General features: G+C 41.9%; 1 protein-coding gene across 5 annotated transcripts in view; it reads right to left on the reverse strand.

The window, feature by feature from the left end:
- Window positions 1-18698, reverse strand: part of LOC148651040 (neurocalcin-delta) — a 96281-nt gene that overhangs the window by 2590 nt on the left and 74993 nt on the right. For all 5 annotated transcript variants that reach the window (XM_088600828.1, XM_088600832.1, XM_088600829.1 and 2 more), the window contains 2 exons: window positions 7140-7245; window positions 5167-5285 (listed from right to left, as the gene is read on the reverse strand). In XM_088600828.1, coding sequence (XP_088456954.1) covers window positions 5188-5285; window positions 7140-7245 — 204 coding nt within the window. In that variant the 3' untranslated portion in view covers window positions 5167-5187. The remainder of the gene's footprint in view (window positions 1-5166; window positions 5286-7139; window positions 7246-18698) is intronic.

An 18698-nucleotide genomic window follows, 5' to 3' on the forward strand; every position in this document is an offset into this window, starting at 1 on the left:
CAAAATGCTGTAAATTTAGTGAAAGTAAAAAACAAAATACAGCTAGAAGCTGCTCATTAATGTTATTTACTTCTCATCCATTCATAAACACAACATTGGGAGTTGATGTAGTTCCAGTAGGGAAGTAAGTTAAAGGTTTATTCCAGGCTGAAAAGAGAAGAAAGGAAATAACGTTTCGGCTGTGGAGCCTTCATCAGGTGTGACCTTCGGTAACCCAAACCATCACACCCGAAGAAGGCTCAACTTCCCAAATGTTGTGTTTCCTTTTATTCTCTTTTCAGCAGGGAATAAAACTTTTAACTTGCTCCATCGTGAACTGATGTTGAACTGAAACTGCTGTCGAGCTCTCTTTCTGGGTGACGTGAAAAATAAAGCTGATGACTTCTTATATGGAGGTACAGGTGCTTTCTTGACTTCTTATGAAACACAACAAGAGCTGTTTTTTCTTATCAGTCTCTCTGGCTTGTGAGTACAGCCCTGTCGAGACCACATTTTCCAGAAACCTCTGGGGGGCGGGGGAAGGGTGATGGAGACTCTCAGTCACGTAATCAGCTGCTGGTAGACAACTGGACGGGTGACTGTTTAAAAACAGGACGCAGAGGTTTTCGGTGTCAGTGAATGGAATGATATATATACAGGTCACAAAAAAGCCTCATTTGTAAGTAGTCAGATAGTCTTCTCTCCAGGAGCAAACATGTGATAAGAACTCCATCCTTCCCTTGCCTATATTTTTTATAATAATGACAACTCATATTTACATAGATATTTAGGAACAAAATCTGGCTACGACAATGTACGTCTGGCTATGTCAATGTATATTTCAGCCAGTTATGTCACATACTGGCATATCTACAGAAAATCTAAATTTTCAGCTTCAGGAAACAGAACGCCATTTACTACACAGATTCCCACAGAAAACCGTGATACACACTGTTTTCTGATATTTTTTCCAAGCAATGTGTTGTTGCTTGTATATTACACAAGTAACAAACGGAATTTATAACAGTCTGGGTGCAGCATGCCATTCACAGAAATGACAATTAGTCAGACAAAAGTACCAAAAACTACACAACTGAATTTACAACAGCAAGACCTCTAGTGTACAAATATTTCTATGCTCAACCACATAAAAGCAACAAAGCATAAACACACTGCTAGAAATACCCAGGGTAAAGCATTTTCTTCAATTACCTTTTCTTCATTTCATGTCAAAATGATTATCTGTATCTTGTGGCAGTGCTCTTGCATTATTACATCTGATTCTTATAATGTCATTGTGCACAGGGCTCCATGTACACACAGCAGGGTCTGTGGGGTTTCGTGTTACAGTCCTTGAAGAAAACATCTCAACACCCCTAACAGAATGGGTGACAATACAGTATGTACGAAGGTTCTGGATATGTTCTTACTCCACTGTTCTTTCACTGTGCCCTACATAGATACCAGAGGGGTTTGTGCCTTGGCACTGGTATAGCAGTACCTATATGTTAAGTACACTTTGGCTACATAATTTAGCAGTAAATCAGAAATACAACAAATCACTGATAAAAGAATAAAATAAAATGATAATCCCTGCATCTATTCCTCACTACACTACTGACAGGCCAGAGTGCAGAACACTAACAACGCATACAAAGCATCTGGTCAATAAAACTTCTCTCAGCATATATTGAAGGGCTTTTTCAACATACTGTATAGTAATTCTCAGATATTTCAGAAAGGTGGCCCATGCAGGCACAATGAATTGATTCCATTTATCTTGTTAAGTTAGCTCATACGGTACGTTCATCTTCTTATGGTGTTACCCTGTTGCCGAGCGCTCCAATGTGCCTCGTGTGCGCAATGATATTTCCACCTCTCAAGAATTTTTCAAGTGATGTAAAAACTGAGCTGCCGTTTAACCTAGCCCTGGCATCCGTCTCCTGAGTCTGAACAAAATTCAGTTCTCTCACCCCATCGATCCCTTAAGAGTTCAGATTCAACTCCAACGCCATCCAATTCCTTCAGCTGCCATTCCTAATCTGAGAGCAACGAGAGCTTCCCATCACTGCAAGCCAATCATACCTTCAGTCCACAAATATTGGATATCTGTATTATAATATGAAGGCTGGCGAGATCAACCAGCAAATTCCCCAAGGAGGCCTCAGAGCGCCAAAAAACACATTCTACGTTCATGCAATAAACAATACACGATGGGCACATTACTATTGAGTTAAAAGGTGACACCCAGCCTTAAGTCATCATCTTAGTATAATGGACCATAGGGTCTAGATGAAATATCTGGTTCTCTGCATTTCATTGGGAAAAGCCCAGCAGGACCCAAGCCATTCACTGAAACCTGATTAGCCCACAGTCAGCATAAGGCATGACTGTCGCAACATATGGGAAAAAAAACTGTTATCCTGTAACAGCTACCCATTGAAACATTACTTTCTCATTAGGATCGGATACACTTAACCAACTGATCACAAAAAAAACATTCATTACGGAGGCTGAGTGAACCTCTATTAGTTCATGTATATAATGATAATAGATGTACACCATATTTCCCTAGTTTACACTTGAATCATACAACTTACTGGTTATGCAAACATGCACCAAACCTTGAAGGCTGGATGAAATGGGTAATACATGTAAATGGGAAATGTTGCATAATAAACTTTTGAGGAAACCGCAGAAACTGAAAGCAGTTTTCATTGGACCTCAGACTGATTTTTGCAATGCCTGCAAACAGCACAATGATTTCTCTTTGAGGTGAAAGACTGTTGTTTTCCTTCATGATGCGGCACTTCTGACGATGTGTAAATCTCAAGGAAGGGGGAAAAAACAAGGAACGTGAACTCTATTGTGTTCCTCCACCCCCCCCTCTAATTCTGCGTCTTGCACATCATCAGAGCTCTTAAACACAGTCCAACAGCAACCAAATCCTAATCCTAACACACACAGTAACCCTTGTCATGCACTCAATAAAGAGATTGTAAGGCTAGGTTTTAAATAGGGCAGCAGGGAAGATTACAGCAGTGCAATTTCATTGTGAGTTAATACAGGACAAGACAAGCACCATGCTCACAGATTGATTCATGAACAATAGTCAGAAGTGATGTGCCTTCTGCATGGAAACCTACACTTTCACAGGCTCATAATGTATAGCAACTGTGACTGTGAGAAAATCATAAAGTTAGGTATGTTAACTGTTGAGTGAGGCAACACCAGGATTACTATTCATTGTTTATTTTAGAGCAATTCACTGCTAGAATTTTTTTACTCTTTTCTTTCAGTGGAATTGATGATTCCAGACTCCAATAATGTCGATTCCAATTCCACTGACGATTTTCTAATCTCCACTGTTTCCTCATTCCCCACTGGGTCAAATACTGTGTTATTTGGAACTGACCCCCAACCCTGTCAGGTTGTAACTTCTTTTCAGAAACTCTGCGCCATTTTTTTCCAATGTAATTTAAGCATACACATGCAGTTTCCGTGATCTAAACACAATTTCCTTTCTCCAAACCATAAAAACAACAAAACAGATGCCCTATAGGAACATCGCACCTCAGACTGGCCGATTACTTGCCTGGTCACAGCTGGTCAGAACAGACTTGGCAACACTGGTAGCGACAGGAAACAGCACTAGGGTCTGTACTGCCTCACACCAAGCTGATGTACAAAGTTATTCTATGAACTTTTCAGACAGAACAGATGGCCACTCAGCCGATCTAGTCCATTTATTTGTTAGAAGTTACTTGAGAAGACCTCATCCAAATGTTTTCTTGAAGTTCAGTTAGCAGGGCGTCATCCTGAAATACTTGTCTGGGTACCTTGTTCCATACTCCTGCAGCCCTTTGTGCAAAGACGTCTTGTCAATGACCTGTGTCCTGCCTAACTTTCACCACACTCAGCACTATGTTTCAACCAAATTCACAAAGTCATTTCCCTTGTTTGCAGCTGCTTGTGTAAAATTACCTACTGCGCTGCACTTCACTGAAGATCAAATGATTTCAACAGAAATTCTACTAATAACCTCCTTTGAGGTGACTCCTTTCCTTACATTTTGCATCATGCACAGCACCACTGTGTGAAACAAGTGTGATATGATCCTACCAGATTGTTCTATGTCTCACAGCTGTCCAGACAAATAATCCTACCACAAATGTTCTGCATGACTGTACAGGAAGAACATCAAACAACTTCTTCCAGTTTTTGACCCTACTCTTAGATGAACAGGCAGAAGGCAATGCTATTTCAATGTGAACATTTCTGGAGTCACTCAACACCTGACATCTGGATTATTAATTTGTAGCCTGCATTTCAGGGTGGATTTCAGTCTTTATTTTTAAATGTGCTGGATTCTTTCCTCCAATTCAATGATCATTAACACTGCTGCATCGGATCAAAAGCACCCTGTGCAACATTGTAGGACTTGATTTAAATCTGTGCTTATGGTCTTCTGTGATTTTACCAGTCTTTACTGCAGCTGTTTCATGCTGTCTTATTCTGTGGCAAGATTACAAGAATAAAAAGTAAAAATATCTTTATCTGCTGTACACAGTAGCTTCTGAAACCATACTACACTGTGAGAGAACATACTAAATCTTTACCTAACTACTTAAAACATTATCTACAAAGAGAAAAAAAAAATTCTGGTTAAATCTATACCATTTCAGTACCGGTAGCTAATTGAAAGGATTGAGCACTGCAGAAATACTAACTGTAAAAGAGGACAGCTAAAAACCAATCCTGTAGATCTGGATTTTCTCCATGTGCAGTGCAAAGACCCGGCGCCTCAAGTCTCTGCCTACAGACGTGGAGAGCAGAGAGATCTCTGAACATCCGGCCCTGCGACTCTCAGCGTGACTGTGATGGCAGGGTCCGGCTTCGTTCTCTTTCTGCTTTCTGTTTCCATCCTTGCTTTGGGTGCTTGACCGGAAACCCCGGTCACCGAGAGAACGGTCAACCCCGCGTTCCTCCCCGCTCCCCATCCTGCATTGCAGACGGCGCAGAGACGCAAAACACCTGATGGGAGAGTCGCTCCCAGACCCTCCGCTGGATGAGTGGGGTTTGCTTGAGCCTTACAGAGGCGATGTCACCACTGACGATGGGATTTTGAAAAATGCAAACAGAAAAAAAATAAACCACCAAACAAAAAAAAAAATTAATAATAATTACAATCCATCTTCTGCCTTGTGTCTAGAACTGGCCGGCACTGCTGGGGTCGCACTGCAGCAGACGTACTATGGAGGGATCACTCTTGGCTCCTCTGATGAACTCCTCCAATGACAACTTGCCTGGAAAATAAAAATGCAGAATAAAAAAAACAAAAACAATTAGTAATGAGCACATTTTCATCTGGCGGGGGGAAAAAACTGCTTTGTCCTTCCTAGTCAGAGCTTTTTTGTTTTTGAACACTGCCTCAGCAGCGACCCCTAGTGGATGAGGGAGGAATGGAGGATGCCCAGAACACCGCCCTCCCAAGATCCCAGGGCACACTGGAACATCTCCGCCTTAGCCACATGACCAGCTCCCCTTACCCGTTATGCCACAGTTAATAAACTGGCTATCATTAAACGAGTGTGGTGTTACTGGAGAGTCCATCAGACAGGGCAGAAGGCAACAACATTAAATAAAGAGTATAATTTAAAGTAAAGGAAATTAAGTTACAATTGCAAAATGCACTAGGAAGATCTCATTTAGATAATACCGTGCAGCTTTACCAAAGTATATTGCTGCGCTGGAATCAGTCTAGAGAAGAGAGACTGGATACATTCCTGGTCCTAAGGTCTTTTACCGACAGCCTAAAAAAGCAGAACTATTTTGTTCTGAGCATGAAGACGACAAAAGGACCCGATGCAAGAATTCACGGCCCTCAAAGGCGCTGACTTAATCAACCCAGAGGTCGCCCTCAGAGCCAACGCTGAAATAAAAAAACAGTTCTGGGAGTCTGGGACAAGCTACCCAGCCATGACAATACTATCACTTACTTCTGGAAACAGCTATTAAATACTACTGCAACCAAATCAGCTATGTGGGCCAAATGTAACCTCTTGTTTGTCACCTATCTTATGGTTTTATCAAGCAGCTCAACTCACAACATCACATTGCTCAACTAATCTCACGACCCAATAGACGCTACAGAATTGTAAATGAATGGTTAGTTCTTTACTTACTGCACAAGTTCATGTGCTCCGATTTGGTAGAAACGACACCACAATTGTTCCTAAACTACCGGGATGTTTCTCATGCTGTGGAACACGGACACCGGTGTTGTTCAATCAACTACTGTACATTCGTGTACTGAAGAAACACTGAGCAGCCTGCTTGTAAAGGAAGTGTAATTTACCCATCGTGATTATCTGAAAAACAAGGTATTTTATTTTTGCCAGTTAAAAGAAACTGCAGAGCTATACCAGCAGGTGGCGCTCTCTGGCTGTTTTGGACATTCAATCATTCTTCTACCTATGGATGACACTTCTTGCTCTACCTGTACCTTCATCCAAGAACCCTGCCACAAAACCCATTTGGTGAACCCCCTACTGACCCGATTCAAATCGCTCGACAGCATCAACTGGACAGAGCGAAGTCTTAGTAGAGCTCTGTTCCCGAAAGGCATGACACGCTGCGGATCTTGAGTGGCTACCAGTTTTAGAGCTGCACGGGTACACCTTCTAAGGTAAGACGATCTTTAAAAGCCAGATAATGACCAGGTTCCACAACCTTCCTTTGTGGAAACTTCAGGGGCTGTTTAAATGAAGGTCTTTCCTGTTCCTTCCTCTGCCCTCAGAAGCACCAGATTCGGAAGAATCCTTCAAAATACAACTGGATGAGATCCGTGGAACCAACAGGCTACTAGCAATGGAAACACGGGTCCAATGACAAGTTAATGTAATGTCATGGAAGGTTTCTTTTGCTCTCTAAGGTGTACGTCCATAGAATGGAAAGTGACAACAGCAATGAGCCACTCTCAGGTATGAATGCAATACAGAGATGAGACCTGACCAGAAGGAATGGGAAAATTAAAGTGTCCAAGCTCTTGTTGAAGCACATTAAATACAAAGTCACAAACAGGAAATACAATGCCGCCACCACTGATATTAACCATGGGGCTGTTGGAATTGAGATGCCTTGTGGAGAGAGGACCTTACCATCTCGATTGGTATCCATCTGCCTGAAGATCTTCTCCGTCCTCTTCTCAGGGGTCGACTCATCCTCAGGCATTTTCATCACTGAGGAGACCATCTTGTAAATTGCCTGGGGAGAAAAAAGCACGACAGGCGCAGAGATTATTGTCTCTGCTAACAGTGCGCAGTGCCCCTAAACCAGAACCTGCAATAAATATGACATCAAAGGAACTAACAGTGCAAGGACATCAGGCTGCAAACCCTGTGTGTTTCAGTGAAATCATTCCACTGTGGCTTTCCACACAGGAAACTAATAACCACAAAAGCTAACAAAAATGCAGAGCCACCCATACCGCTGTTCAATCAGGCTTTTACAAATTACTGCTATTACAGTTACTACTATTAGTCACCATACAAGGTTTCTAATGCACGCTGTACATTAGAATAACAGTTTCATGAGAATGTTATTAGATGAAAAATAGCATCTATGTAGGTAATTTTCTGAGTGGTATCAGCTAAACATTAAGCTGTATTAAGTGAGAAGTTCATAACTTTATAGAAATCTACTGTTAACAAAGATGGTCATTTGGCAGTGTCATGATACGGCTCTCTTCTTCTTCTTGTTAATCACCAAGCTTTCCTATTAATGTAAACAGAAGTGGACATCAAGGCTGTTACTACAATATTATAGAAATGACCCTGTTATGACAATGTGGCCTTATCAGCTTACCATCATTCACACTCGGATGACTTTGTCATCAGCACAAGCCCTGATTGCACTTTCATTAGTCTGTTTAATTGAAAGCCCACCCCCACCCCCATCCCCAGAAAGAAGAAAGTTAAATTTTGTGCCAAACACCAAAAATACAACCCTGCATGCAAAGAGAACAAAAAAAGGCTTGGGACAGAAAGTCAGAAACTCTGATAAGCAACCCTCTCATAGGCTTTACAAACAATGAGAGGAATCTACTGTGCAGGCAAAACAAAATGAGCAACTATACTGGTTTGGATAATACAAGGATGCCGCATTTCAAGCAGTGTCCAAGTGACATCTTTGTCCAGGTTCTTCCATATACAGAGGGGTGTATCCTTCGCCTTCTCTGGAACACACAGTAGATTTGAATGGCTTTTTTCCTCTTCCAGAAGGCTGCGGTTCTGACTGTGCTCGAAGTGAGATATACTGGCACGTGACTTTAAATGAACTCCAAGGGAGAAAGGTAGGGGGTGGTTTTGCGGATGCGAGCACAGTGCTGTATCCGGGGAAGATGGGGGTGTCCCTCCTTCCAGCTTGCTTTGCGGCCGGCTACGCCCATTTCTGTGTTTGTGCCACCGGGACCTGGACCATTCCCTGCAGACGGGGGTGGGTGGGCCGCTGTCACCTGCTTTTCTCCACAACCGCACATCAGCTGGTGCTGAGCTGCAGAAACTCCGGTACATCAGAGGTGAACTCCACAGGCTTCAGCGGCCCAGTCATCTTCCATGGGCTGGAGTCCACAAAAAGCTCCGTCCAACGACAAGTCTTCGGGAGCCAGATGTGTGTTGGATTTGACAGGCTGTACTTTTGCTCCTGTTGGCTGTATTTCATTAGCTGACAGTGGTCCTTTTGAGCCTGCCCTGTGGGTGCCCTTCTGTCTCCTGACGTAATACATGACAGATGTCTGGGGTGACGCTCGGCAGCTGTAAGACCATTGCCATTAAACTGGGTGATGGTCTTATGAACAGGTCTGTTTCAGAGACAAAGAGCTTGAAAGCAAAATCTACCGCACAACATCTGGTAACTGGACAGATAATTGCCTGCAACAGTCTAATTGCAGATCTGATGTTTTCACAAGTTATGGTTTCCATTTACATCCTTTACACGGATGACTGTATGAGTGCCAGGAAGCTCCATCATTTTCAGTAGTGCTAATTTCAATCTGCACAGGTACATCTACTGGACACGAAAAAGCTAGTATACAGCAAATATCTGAATACATGCACTGCTGCGCTACAGTCTTAAATATCTTTGACATTTGGACATAATCAGGAGTTATAATGCTAGAAAGCTTCTATTAACACCATTTGTTCCCATCTAGACATCAATAAAGCCAAAAAGTCTACTTTTTGCACAAGAAACCAATATATAAAGATTGTTAGCTAAAAGCAAAACGGTCAAGATTTCAGTAGAAGACTGCCGCAGAACTGAGCTTCTGCATGTCGAAGAAACCGGAGTTAAACAGCAAAACAATGCAAAATATCAAACCTTTGTACAATGGTATGTATTTGCAATTATTGCATCTTCATTAAATAATGTACAATATATCTGTAACACCGCCAGCATTCTCCATTAGCCAAAGCCAGAGAGATGCCTTGTTTCACTGGGTGGGAACATGGTTATGTGTCTAACTGAAAGCAGTGCTTGTGTGCATTATTGTGTCTCCAGCAGACTGAAGATCAAAGCGCTGTATCTCCCCCCCACTGATAGTGGATGTGTTGTACACTTTCACTGCTGTGGCACCATCCAGGTAGGGACTATTCATTTGTGGTGGTGAAGGGGAGTCCCCATCACCTGTCAAGAGCTTTGAGGGGAGTGTCCAGAGAAGCACTAAATAAGAATAAGGAATTACCCCCTCCTCCTCCTATTACCATCACCACGTATCACCATTCCTGCCGTGTTTATTCTGTCAATCTGCCAGTTTGGCTAAATCTGACAATACTTGTAATACAACATTAAAAAAATGTTACAATTCTAGGAGCTGTGGCGTGGGTCAGCAGGTAAAAAAGGGGCACATCTGGAACCCTAAATTTCAGATGCTGAAGAGGAGGGGAATAACAATTAGTGATTGCACAATGACAAGATATAAATTGGACAACGGCAGCGATTCTAAATTCGAGAAATCTGGAGCAGGTACATACACACGGACATAAAAACAGCAGCCTAGCTGAGAAACAAAAAGCCATGTCGGACTCATCTTGCACAAGTGACGCTCTAACAGTTTTGTACTGGAGCCAAAGCCTGTTTTAGCTCGAGTCCTGAATCGGGGCCCACAGGTCACACGTCTGGAAAGGAAGCACAGGGTGGTTTCAAGATGCCAAAAAGAGCAGAGGCTGTCCTGCATCATCACAGCCACCTCTCTGGGCTGCAGCGATGGAGCTCGGCAGGCCTGCTGCTCAGTCTTCGTCTCAGCGTGCAGTCGCTTCCTGTCCACACTTTCGTGTCTAGCGCCTTGGCGGCTGAGGGTTTTTTCCCCCCGATTTTGAGTTTTGACCGTCTCTCGGTCTACTGACGGATGTCTGAGGCACTCCTTTTCTGATATTTTTTTCTTTTTTGCCTGGATCGATCTTGTTTAAGAAAAACTTTGCCAAAAAACAAAATTCGCTCACTACCCCTGAAAACAGAAGTGACTTATAAAAGACGGCTCATTTTAAAAAGTTACATAATAGTGCCTTAAGCTCTCATTATTCAGAGAACGTGCTCCGTTAATAAACTTATTAACCAGCGTAGCCTTCGTTTATTTCATTCTGACACAAACACCTTCCTTGAAGTCAAGAGAAGGTCGCAGAACTCAGAACTCAGTGTTCTATTGCAAATATTCGTAAGATGAAAACAAAGATGAAAAGTAGCCAAAAATGTAGCTTTGCAGGAAACTCACCAAGAACAGTTTTAAACCAGACTTTAAGGAAAACCAAGCTGTGAAACACCAGACGGACAAGTTGAAGCTATGGCTACAGACTGAACTTTGAATCACGACTGACTGCTACACAATAAGCAATGAGTCCTGCCCCAGCTGGACAGGGCAAGAACCCTCCTGACCCAGAGGTGAGTCAGTGTCCGTCACCCCACACGAAATGGTGGAGCAGAGGGAAAGGAAACGGACATAAAAAAACGACCGGGGATCCACAACAATGGGTAACAAGCATGTAGATAAGCGTGAGCACAGAATTTCAAGAACATAGTCAACATCCCATATACAATAACAACTAGATGGACATGCTCACAATAAGGTCCTGGGCGATGAGTTGCGGTGATGAATGGGGACGTCAACAGGGTGACACCAAGCTATCTGAATGTTTATATGAACAGGTATGGAAGACCTCAAGTGAGGTCACGCGACAAAGGCACGCAACAGCTCTCCATCTCAGGCGTGGAAACAGCAGGGCCCTCTCTTTACTCAAGAAAATGACACAGGTCATCGTTTCTCCACATGGCTGGCAGAGCACAGCGTTTCCTCTCAATGTACTTTTTAAGGGCAGGTCGGCACCTTGTGGTTCACAGGGTGTCCAGGGTTGTCATGTGCCTTGAAGGGAAAAGTAAGGCAGTCCTGAGGCACAGCAGCTCACTTTCCAGAGCCATTAGCAGGTGTGGAACTTTACACTGAAGGCACGTCTTTTGAGGGGAAACACTTGACTGTCAGCACTTTGTGGGGAAGGAGCTGGAAGTGTTATTAAGCCACTCTCCTTTCAGAAACTCTTATAACGGGCAGAATTCCTGTCTCACCAAAGAGACGGCTGTATTATTATTCTGCCTAACACCCTTCTTTGTCATTTCCTCTGAAACGAGCAGCAGCGTTCATCAGAATGAAACGCAAGGCCTTTGAATAAGATATGTAGAACAGCTCGTCTACTGGGAGTCCATAAATGTAGATTAATGCACCCTTTCCAGCTGGGAAAACGTGGTCTCAGAGGCAGTAATTGGTTACATGCAGTTTTAATGGGTGATTCATACGTCACGCAACGCTGTCAAGACTACCGTGAAAACTAGAGAGCCTGTGGGAGGCCAATGACAAAGGGAAGTGTTCTGTGGCAGCAATGCTTGCTGAGGCACTGTGTGACCACCAGAGGGCAGCATGTCTGGGTTTTGTTCTTACTACCTGACAAACAAGAGTAATTCAATGTCTATCTCCAAGACAAAGTAAACTGGAAAGTCAAGGTATGATCTTACATCCCTCCAGGCTAGGAGAGTGTTGTATATTACAAATGTATCTAAAAGATGTCTCAATTGACTTAAGTCATTGATTTAGGGTAGGGATTGTATGGGTAATGGCTAACATACTACTGATTCCATATTAAACCAAAGAGAATCACATCTACTTGGACCCCGACTAACCATCTGTTTTATCTGAGCAGCCCAATAGTGTAGTTGAAAGTTTGGAACGCCAGCACCTCCCTTCTCTCGTGGCTCCGGTAACTGTATACATTTATTTCTAGGTTTTTTATGACAAATTCAAATAAATGTAGATATGTATGCACTTAATTCATTAAAGAAGGAAGAGGGCAGGTGGCAAAGAAGAGACTGAAGGAGGCAGATCAAACGTGGGAGAATTTTCATTCACAGAAAAGTCATCTTACTGTAGCATGTTCCCAGAACTAAACACCAGGCATGAGCAGACAGCACTGCGACTGAAACGATCATCTCAAAATGCTACAGAACCAGGAAGAACATTCAGAAATATTTACTTTTTACACCCGTATAGACAAGTAATGCAATAATGGACTGTTAGGTACTTAAGGTACCTAAAGGTACTTCAAAACACTGTAATTACATTTTCACTTGAAAGCACATGAATACTTTACTTCTGGCTCTATGCGATGTGTCCTAAGGCAGATGTGAGAATAAAGTTAAGACACAAGGCTTGCTGTACGATTAAACTGATAATTTCACAAAAAAACATGAAATGTCTCTTTGTATTACTGATAGCTCCCAATGAAATTCTGTCAAAAAAGTCCATTTAAAAAGAAATCACTATCATTCATCACCTTCTGTATACTCTACTATTGTTCAGCTACTGTAAGGCTCGTACATGTGTAGAATAATATAGCAGCTTCCACCCTGAAACATAGGTGAAACTTCTTAACTGAAAAACATCTAAACAGCCTGTCTTGAGAGTAATCGTGGGGGATGTCAAATTTAGCTCAGTGCAAGCACCAAGTCACCATAGAATATCCCTTCTTTTACAAACGACAGAGGAATATATACTGTAGCGGAGTGCATGAGTTGGTCATTTACCAGGAGTATCAAAGAATTGGTGCAGGTGTTCGATACATGCTTGAGCTGCGCAGATCTGGTGACCAGAAATTTGCTATTTTTAATGTGGGGTCTGGTCATGTGAACTATCATAGTGCATCGAAGTGGAGAGTCATGTACGCTACAGCACGGCACAATTCACATCCTGCCTCTTTTCATTCAGGAACCCCAGGCACCGAAATTCAGTTGTGGACGTTTGGATACAGGCCTATTACTCTTTGGGTTCACAGAAATAGAGCAGTTTTATATAGCATAAAAGAGATGCAGAGACCGAAAAACTGATTCTTAATTTTCAGCCCATGATATCTCCCCAGCTGGGATCTCTCACCACCAGAGGCATACTGCACATTTATATGCACTGAGATCCTTGTAACACTTCAAACAAATCTAGCACAATCTTGAAATTTCAAAAAATCTGTTCTAATCTGGTCTTATTAGGTCAGGAGGGCTCTTGTCAGACCTCTCATGAGTCTGATTCCCAAGAGAACGGAAATCAAGATATCGTTATTTTTATTTAAAATATGCAAAAATGTCCATAGACAGAAGTTGTCTGGCCATCTTTTACTTTACATGTTTATGGCATATTCTATGACAGACAGACATCCACTGACTGGAATGATAAAAAGGATAAATTATATATGAGCCTTGTAGCCGGTAGCATTCCAACAACTTCTTGGCACTGGATTGACTGCCAAGGATGATCTTGACATTTGTGTCCTTGGCATCGTCTATTTGCTGAACAAGACAGCTTTGTAAACCTGCATCCCAGACACAATATACAGTAGAAACAAGGATGCATCCTAATTGAGATTGTGCCACTCTCTACATGCACATTTCTGTGTGCAGTGGGGAGTTCCCATTGAATAAACAACAAGGAGACCCAATTCCAGCAAGGCAAGCACAGTGCAACTCTTTTTCTAAAAATAAACTCAAGACAGGAAAAAAAGTCAAGCTTATTCCTCTCTGCATTAATCACATCACTGTCTTTACACGTGTCTTTAATGCCTTTAATGACTTTGCACAGTGGTTAATAAGCTAAGAAGTAAAAAAAAACAGGGTTGTCAGAAGGCAGAAATTAAGCTTTTTTAAATATAACTGGTGGGGTACAGCCATCAGATTTTCCAGAATTTGAGGAGGCAGGGCCTTAAAAGATGGTAGAGAATGGTTCCCACACATTTAAGCCAAGCTGACATTTTGGTAAAATCCAGACTTCATTAGGTCCCACGAGGCGTTTCCTATTACACAGTGCACATGTTCTGTGACTGAGTGTCAGGAGCTGGTCTAACTCCAGGCCTCTGCTACCTTCAGGGGACACGTGAATCATGGGAAGGACTGAGATGCAGAAAATGGAAATGCAGCTCATTCAAGCATATAACAGCAAAATAACAAAAACACTCCAGGCTCATACAATACACATATATGTTAGTAAAGAACTGAGTTTTTGAGGAGCCTGGCCCGAGATAAACAAGTAGATAGTCTTCCCAAACTGTTTTTTTTTCCTTATCACATTTAACTTAAAATGCCCCTTTTCACAAATGATTCCTTCCATTTTAATAACGTGCATTTCAGCCCTCTGCTGATCGATATTGATACCATCTTTCAGACCAACTGAAATCTGTTACCTGCTTCTCTACTTTAACACACAGCACACTTGGGACCTGGTGACTGGCTTCAATTGTCCAAGCAAACTGGCATTTAACTTCCTAGTTGAATTTCAGGTAACCTCCCATGAATCACCTGTCCAGACGTATTAGGTCCCAAAACGATTTCTATTTTATTATGCCTGAATGTGACTGTGCAGTGAGATAATGGCTAAGGTTTCATTTTTTTTGTTTTCAATATTCTTAAATTAAGTCCTTTGTTAAATTCCCAAAGCTCTATTACAATGACGGATATATAAATTGGCATAACAGAGTGTTCACATTAAAAAGGAAATCTAAAATTAAGATCCAAAATGTGTACAGCGAATGCGATTTTGCCTGGGAGTGTCTACTATTACGACAAATGTTGAAACACTATAGGTCAAACAAACATTACTGTTCTACTTTAGGAATTTTCAACCGTCAGTAAGTTCAAAAAGTTTTGAAGCCGGTGATTCATCCCACAGATCAATCACTGAACAGTTAATCTACTTAAATCCTGTGATTTGAGGGAGACACAGAGACACATGAGTGACCAATGAGTCACACACATACTATCTGAGCTTGTGACACCTTGGTGCTAGGCTCCTGCCTTTCGACATTCAGAGTACAATAAACAGACACTCTTAATATACTGTACAACAGCAGAGCTTTTCTTTTTCGCAAGGTCTTTGCAATACAGATTAAGTTCTCGACGTTGTTTTACAATATTAACTCTAAAGTCTTACATAACCCACTTGCTGACATTTTAGCAGAGCACAAAGGAACACAAAGGAAAAATGGAAATTGCTCAGTTAGAGTATATGGCCATTCAAGCTCACTCATATGGCATAATCTAAATCAGCCTCTGTCACAATCCAATTAATCCAATTAATTTCTGAAAGACTCTTGAAACAATGTAAAAAATGTTTAAACAATCCAGTAAATAAAGCTCAAAGTTACAAGTATTAGCTCCTACTCTCTTTAGAGTGTTTTTACGTGATGCAAATATACCGACCTTAGCTACTCTGATGTCATGTAAATGGAAAGGGTGAGGTTTCCATAGCTGGCTCTCATTATGAGACTCAGGCCCAAACTGAACCGAGCTGGGCTCTGTGCAGCAGCACTGATATGAAGAATGAGTGCACTCAGCTTGATTTGGAAAGAACCCACAGTCGCAAAGCTAATCACTTGTTTCTAAAATTAAAACAGTCTTTGAAGGGAGCTTTCTGCAAAGAAATGAGGGAGAGCATAACTAGGACATATGCCATTCTTAACTCAAAACAGTCACTCAGTGCAAGTGGGCAGACCGTTTCTCTATGAAAGAAATTTACACCACTCCCACTGTAACCTTCAGTTGTTAACTCTCCAAATTGCTCTTCGTTACTGGTAACTGAAATCGTTCACAAAAGCACTGTTTTGTGGTCGTTCAACCTTTCTCAACAAACACTGTTCCACATCCAGATTGTAACCATCAGTTTTCCTTTTATCCCTGTAAAACACTTTGGTGTTGCAGACAGTTGCTTTTTATATCTAATCCATTTCATCTACAGGTTTGGCATTACATGTTCAAATTAAGAAGATGGGCTACTTAACTTTAAAAGGCTATTAGTTACAGTGATCAATATAAAGTGCCTGTTATCTCTTAAAAGCAATTTCCTCTATGTGTTACTTATTTTTAAGAAGTAATCCCTAAACTGTAATGGGCTACTTTTTAAAAGTAACGTTCCTCAGCATCAGTCTTTTCTGTCTTTCTCAGAATGCTTTTAATTGTGTTTTACATTTGGTTCTTTCCCTTAAACACCTAAACATTATCTTGTATCAATTGGTATGCTACATAAAAGTCTAGTTTACCCCCCAAAAAACCCAAATCTAGTAACAAATAGAGCCACCGAAAAACGAGAATTGTATACATAACAAAAAATAAAACGCATATATGTCTGCAAGTATAAATCTCAGAGGCTCTTGAAGAAAGTGGTTCACAGGGTCAATCCTCTCCGTATATTCAGTACACTCAGTATTCAGGAGCCTCAGGCAAACCGTGTTGTGCAATTTGATCGGAGAACAATCTGAATAAATTGGTAGATATGGGCCCGGGAACGAGGTGTCAGAAACGTCAGAACTAGAGCAGAATAATCCAAGGAGCTGCTGGGAAAAAAAGCCTGCTTTCTCCCCATATTGAGGCCTCTCTCCTGAACATAATAAAAGTGGAATTACAAGGAAGAAAAACTGAGGATCACTCCGATTAGAAAGTAAGAAGAAAAATCTTAAATTGCCCTCCTGGGGTGAATAAAGTATTTTGATCTGAACTGCAATCTGCACCCAAGCCCCGCAGGCTCACCAGGGTAAAATGTGACTCAGCTCGTGTAGCAGGAGGAGGTGGCACACGGGACTTCCCACAAGGATGAAGTGCTGATTCATCCCAGGGATTACCTACCCCCCGGCAATTCCTCTAACCCTTCCACAGAGCCGGGTGGACGGGAGAAGTGGTTTGCTCGGGGGTAAAACCACAGTGTTTGAAGCAAAAAAAAAATGCATTATTGCCCTGGAATCAACCCAGAGACGAGCAACCAGAAGCAATTCCCAGGCATAAAGGAATGTCCCACACCAGCAGACGAGAAGGACTGAACCTTCTCAGGCCTGAGCAGAGAGGACTTTGAGGACACCTGGCTTCTTTCAAGAAACAGCTGGGAGAAATCCTCAGATTAATTAGGTACAATTCATTATTGATTATCCAAAACGGGCTAGATCATTAGGACTCCAGAGTTCTTGTTGCTCCTTATGCTGCCCCTCTTTTTGATTATAAGGCAGAGTTTATATGTAGATCTTCATTTATTGTCCTGATGTGCAAACAGGGGGAGGTGTTATGATTTTGTCAGCTTTGTTTTCTTGACATCAAATCCTCAAGTAAAGGAAAGACGTTGTAAAAGTCTCTTGAGGACATACAGTGGGTAATGCTAATATACTGTACTTCACTTCATTCAGCTTTGACAAACCTTGACAAAGAAAACTTGGCAAATGATCCAAACTGAAACAGCAGTGTACTCCATAGAAAACATTTGAAATCATGGCACTGAATACTGGAATGATATTGATGACACAAAGTATTTCTTAAAGCCCTGTCGTAATTTTGAAATGACCAAAAAAATGCTTTGCTTCATATTCTTGGAGTGTTTTCAAATTGAAAGATTTTTTTTTAAAGAAACGCACTATAACCAACTCAAGTACCAATCTGTAGCGTTTTCTCTGGCAGAATGCTGGAGCATTCTAATCCACATTCAGGGCTGCAGCTCAGCTGATCTCCAAAGGGAAACATTTCACAGAGGGTCCCGAAACACCCTGTACAGCTTCTTCTAAAGCGAATGAGCCTTGTAACCCCGATCAGAGCAAACACTTGAGAATACACGGGGAGGTGTATTACTGTTTTTTTCAGACGCTTTAAAGCAAATGGGGTTTATGTAAATATCCCTTTAACTGCCCCCAAGTCCACAAGTTACATTCACGACATACTACGCTTACCCACACAATCCGAAAGGAAGGGATCAGACGAATGTGATTGTGTGTACTTCTCCTCTTGCTCTTCTGCTATTGCTTTATCGTGTGGTGTTTGTTAACTTTTGAATACATTTTAAGCAGCGCACCTTCACCTTATGTAAACACCCCAGCTTCATAGTTTATAAAAAAACGTCCGCTCCCTCATACCTTAGCTCAGTCGTGAACTCATTTATAGGCATTAAGAGTGGCATTCAAATTGCAACAAAGGCGGTCGGTTTCAGGGCAGCAGGGTAGAGCAGGGGTTAGCCCTGCTGCTTTGGAGCGCAGGGGCCCTGGGTTCAATTACAGACCTGGAGCGCTATCTGCGCGGAGTGTGGACGCTCTCCACATGCTCTTGTGTGGCGCTCTGGTTTCCCTCCACAGTCCAAACACAGACCGTTACGTTAACTGGCTGCTGAGAAAAAA

This window comes from Lepisosteus platostomus, chromosome 12 (genome assembly GCF_059453375.1).
Source record: "Lepisosteus platostomus isolate fLepPlt1 chromosome 12, fLepPlt1.hap1, whole genome shotgun sequence".
Taxonomy (NCBI): domain Eukaryota; kingdom Metazoa; phylum Chordata; class Actinopteri; order Semionotiformes; family Lepisosteidae; genus Lepisosteus; species Lepisosteus platostomus.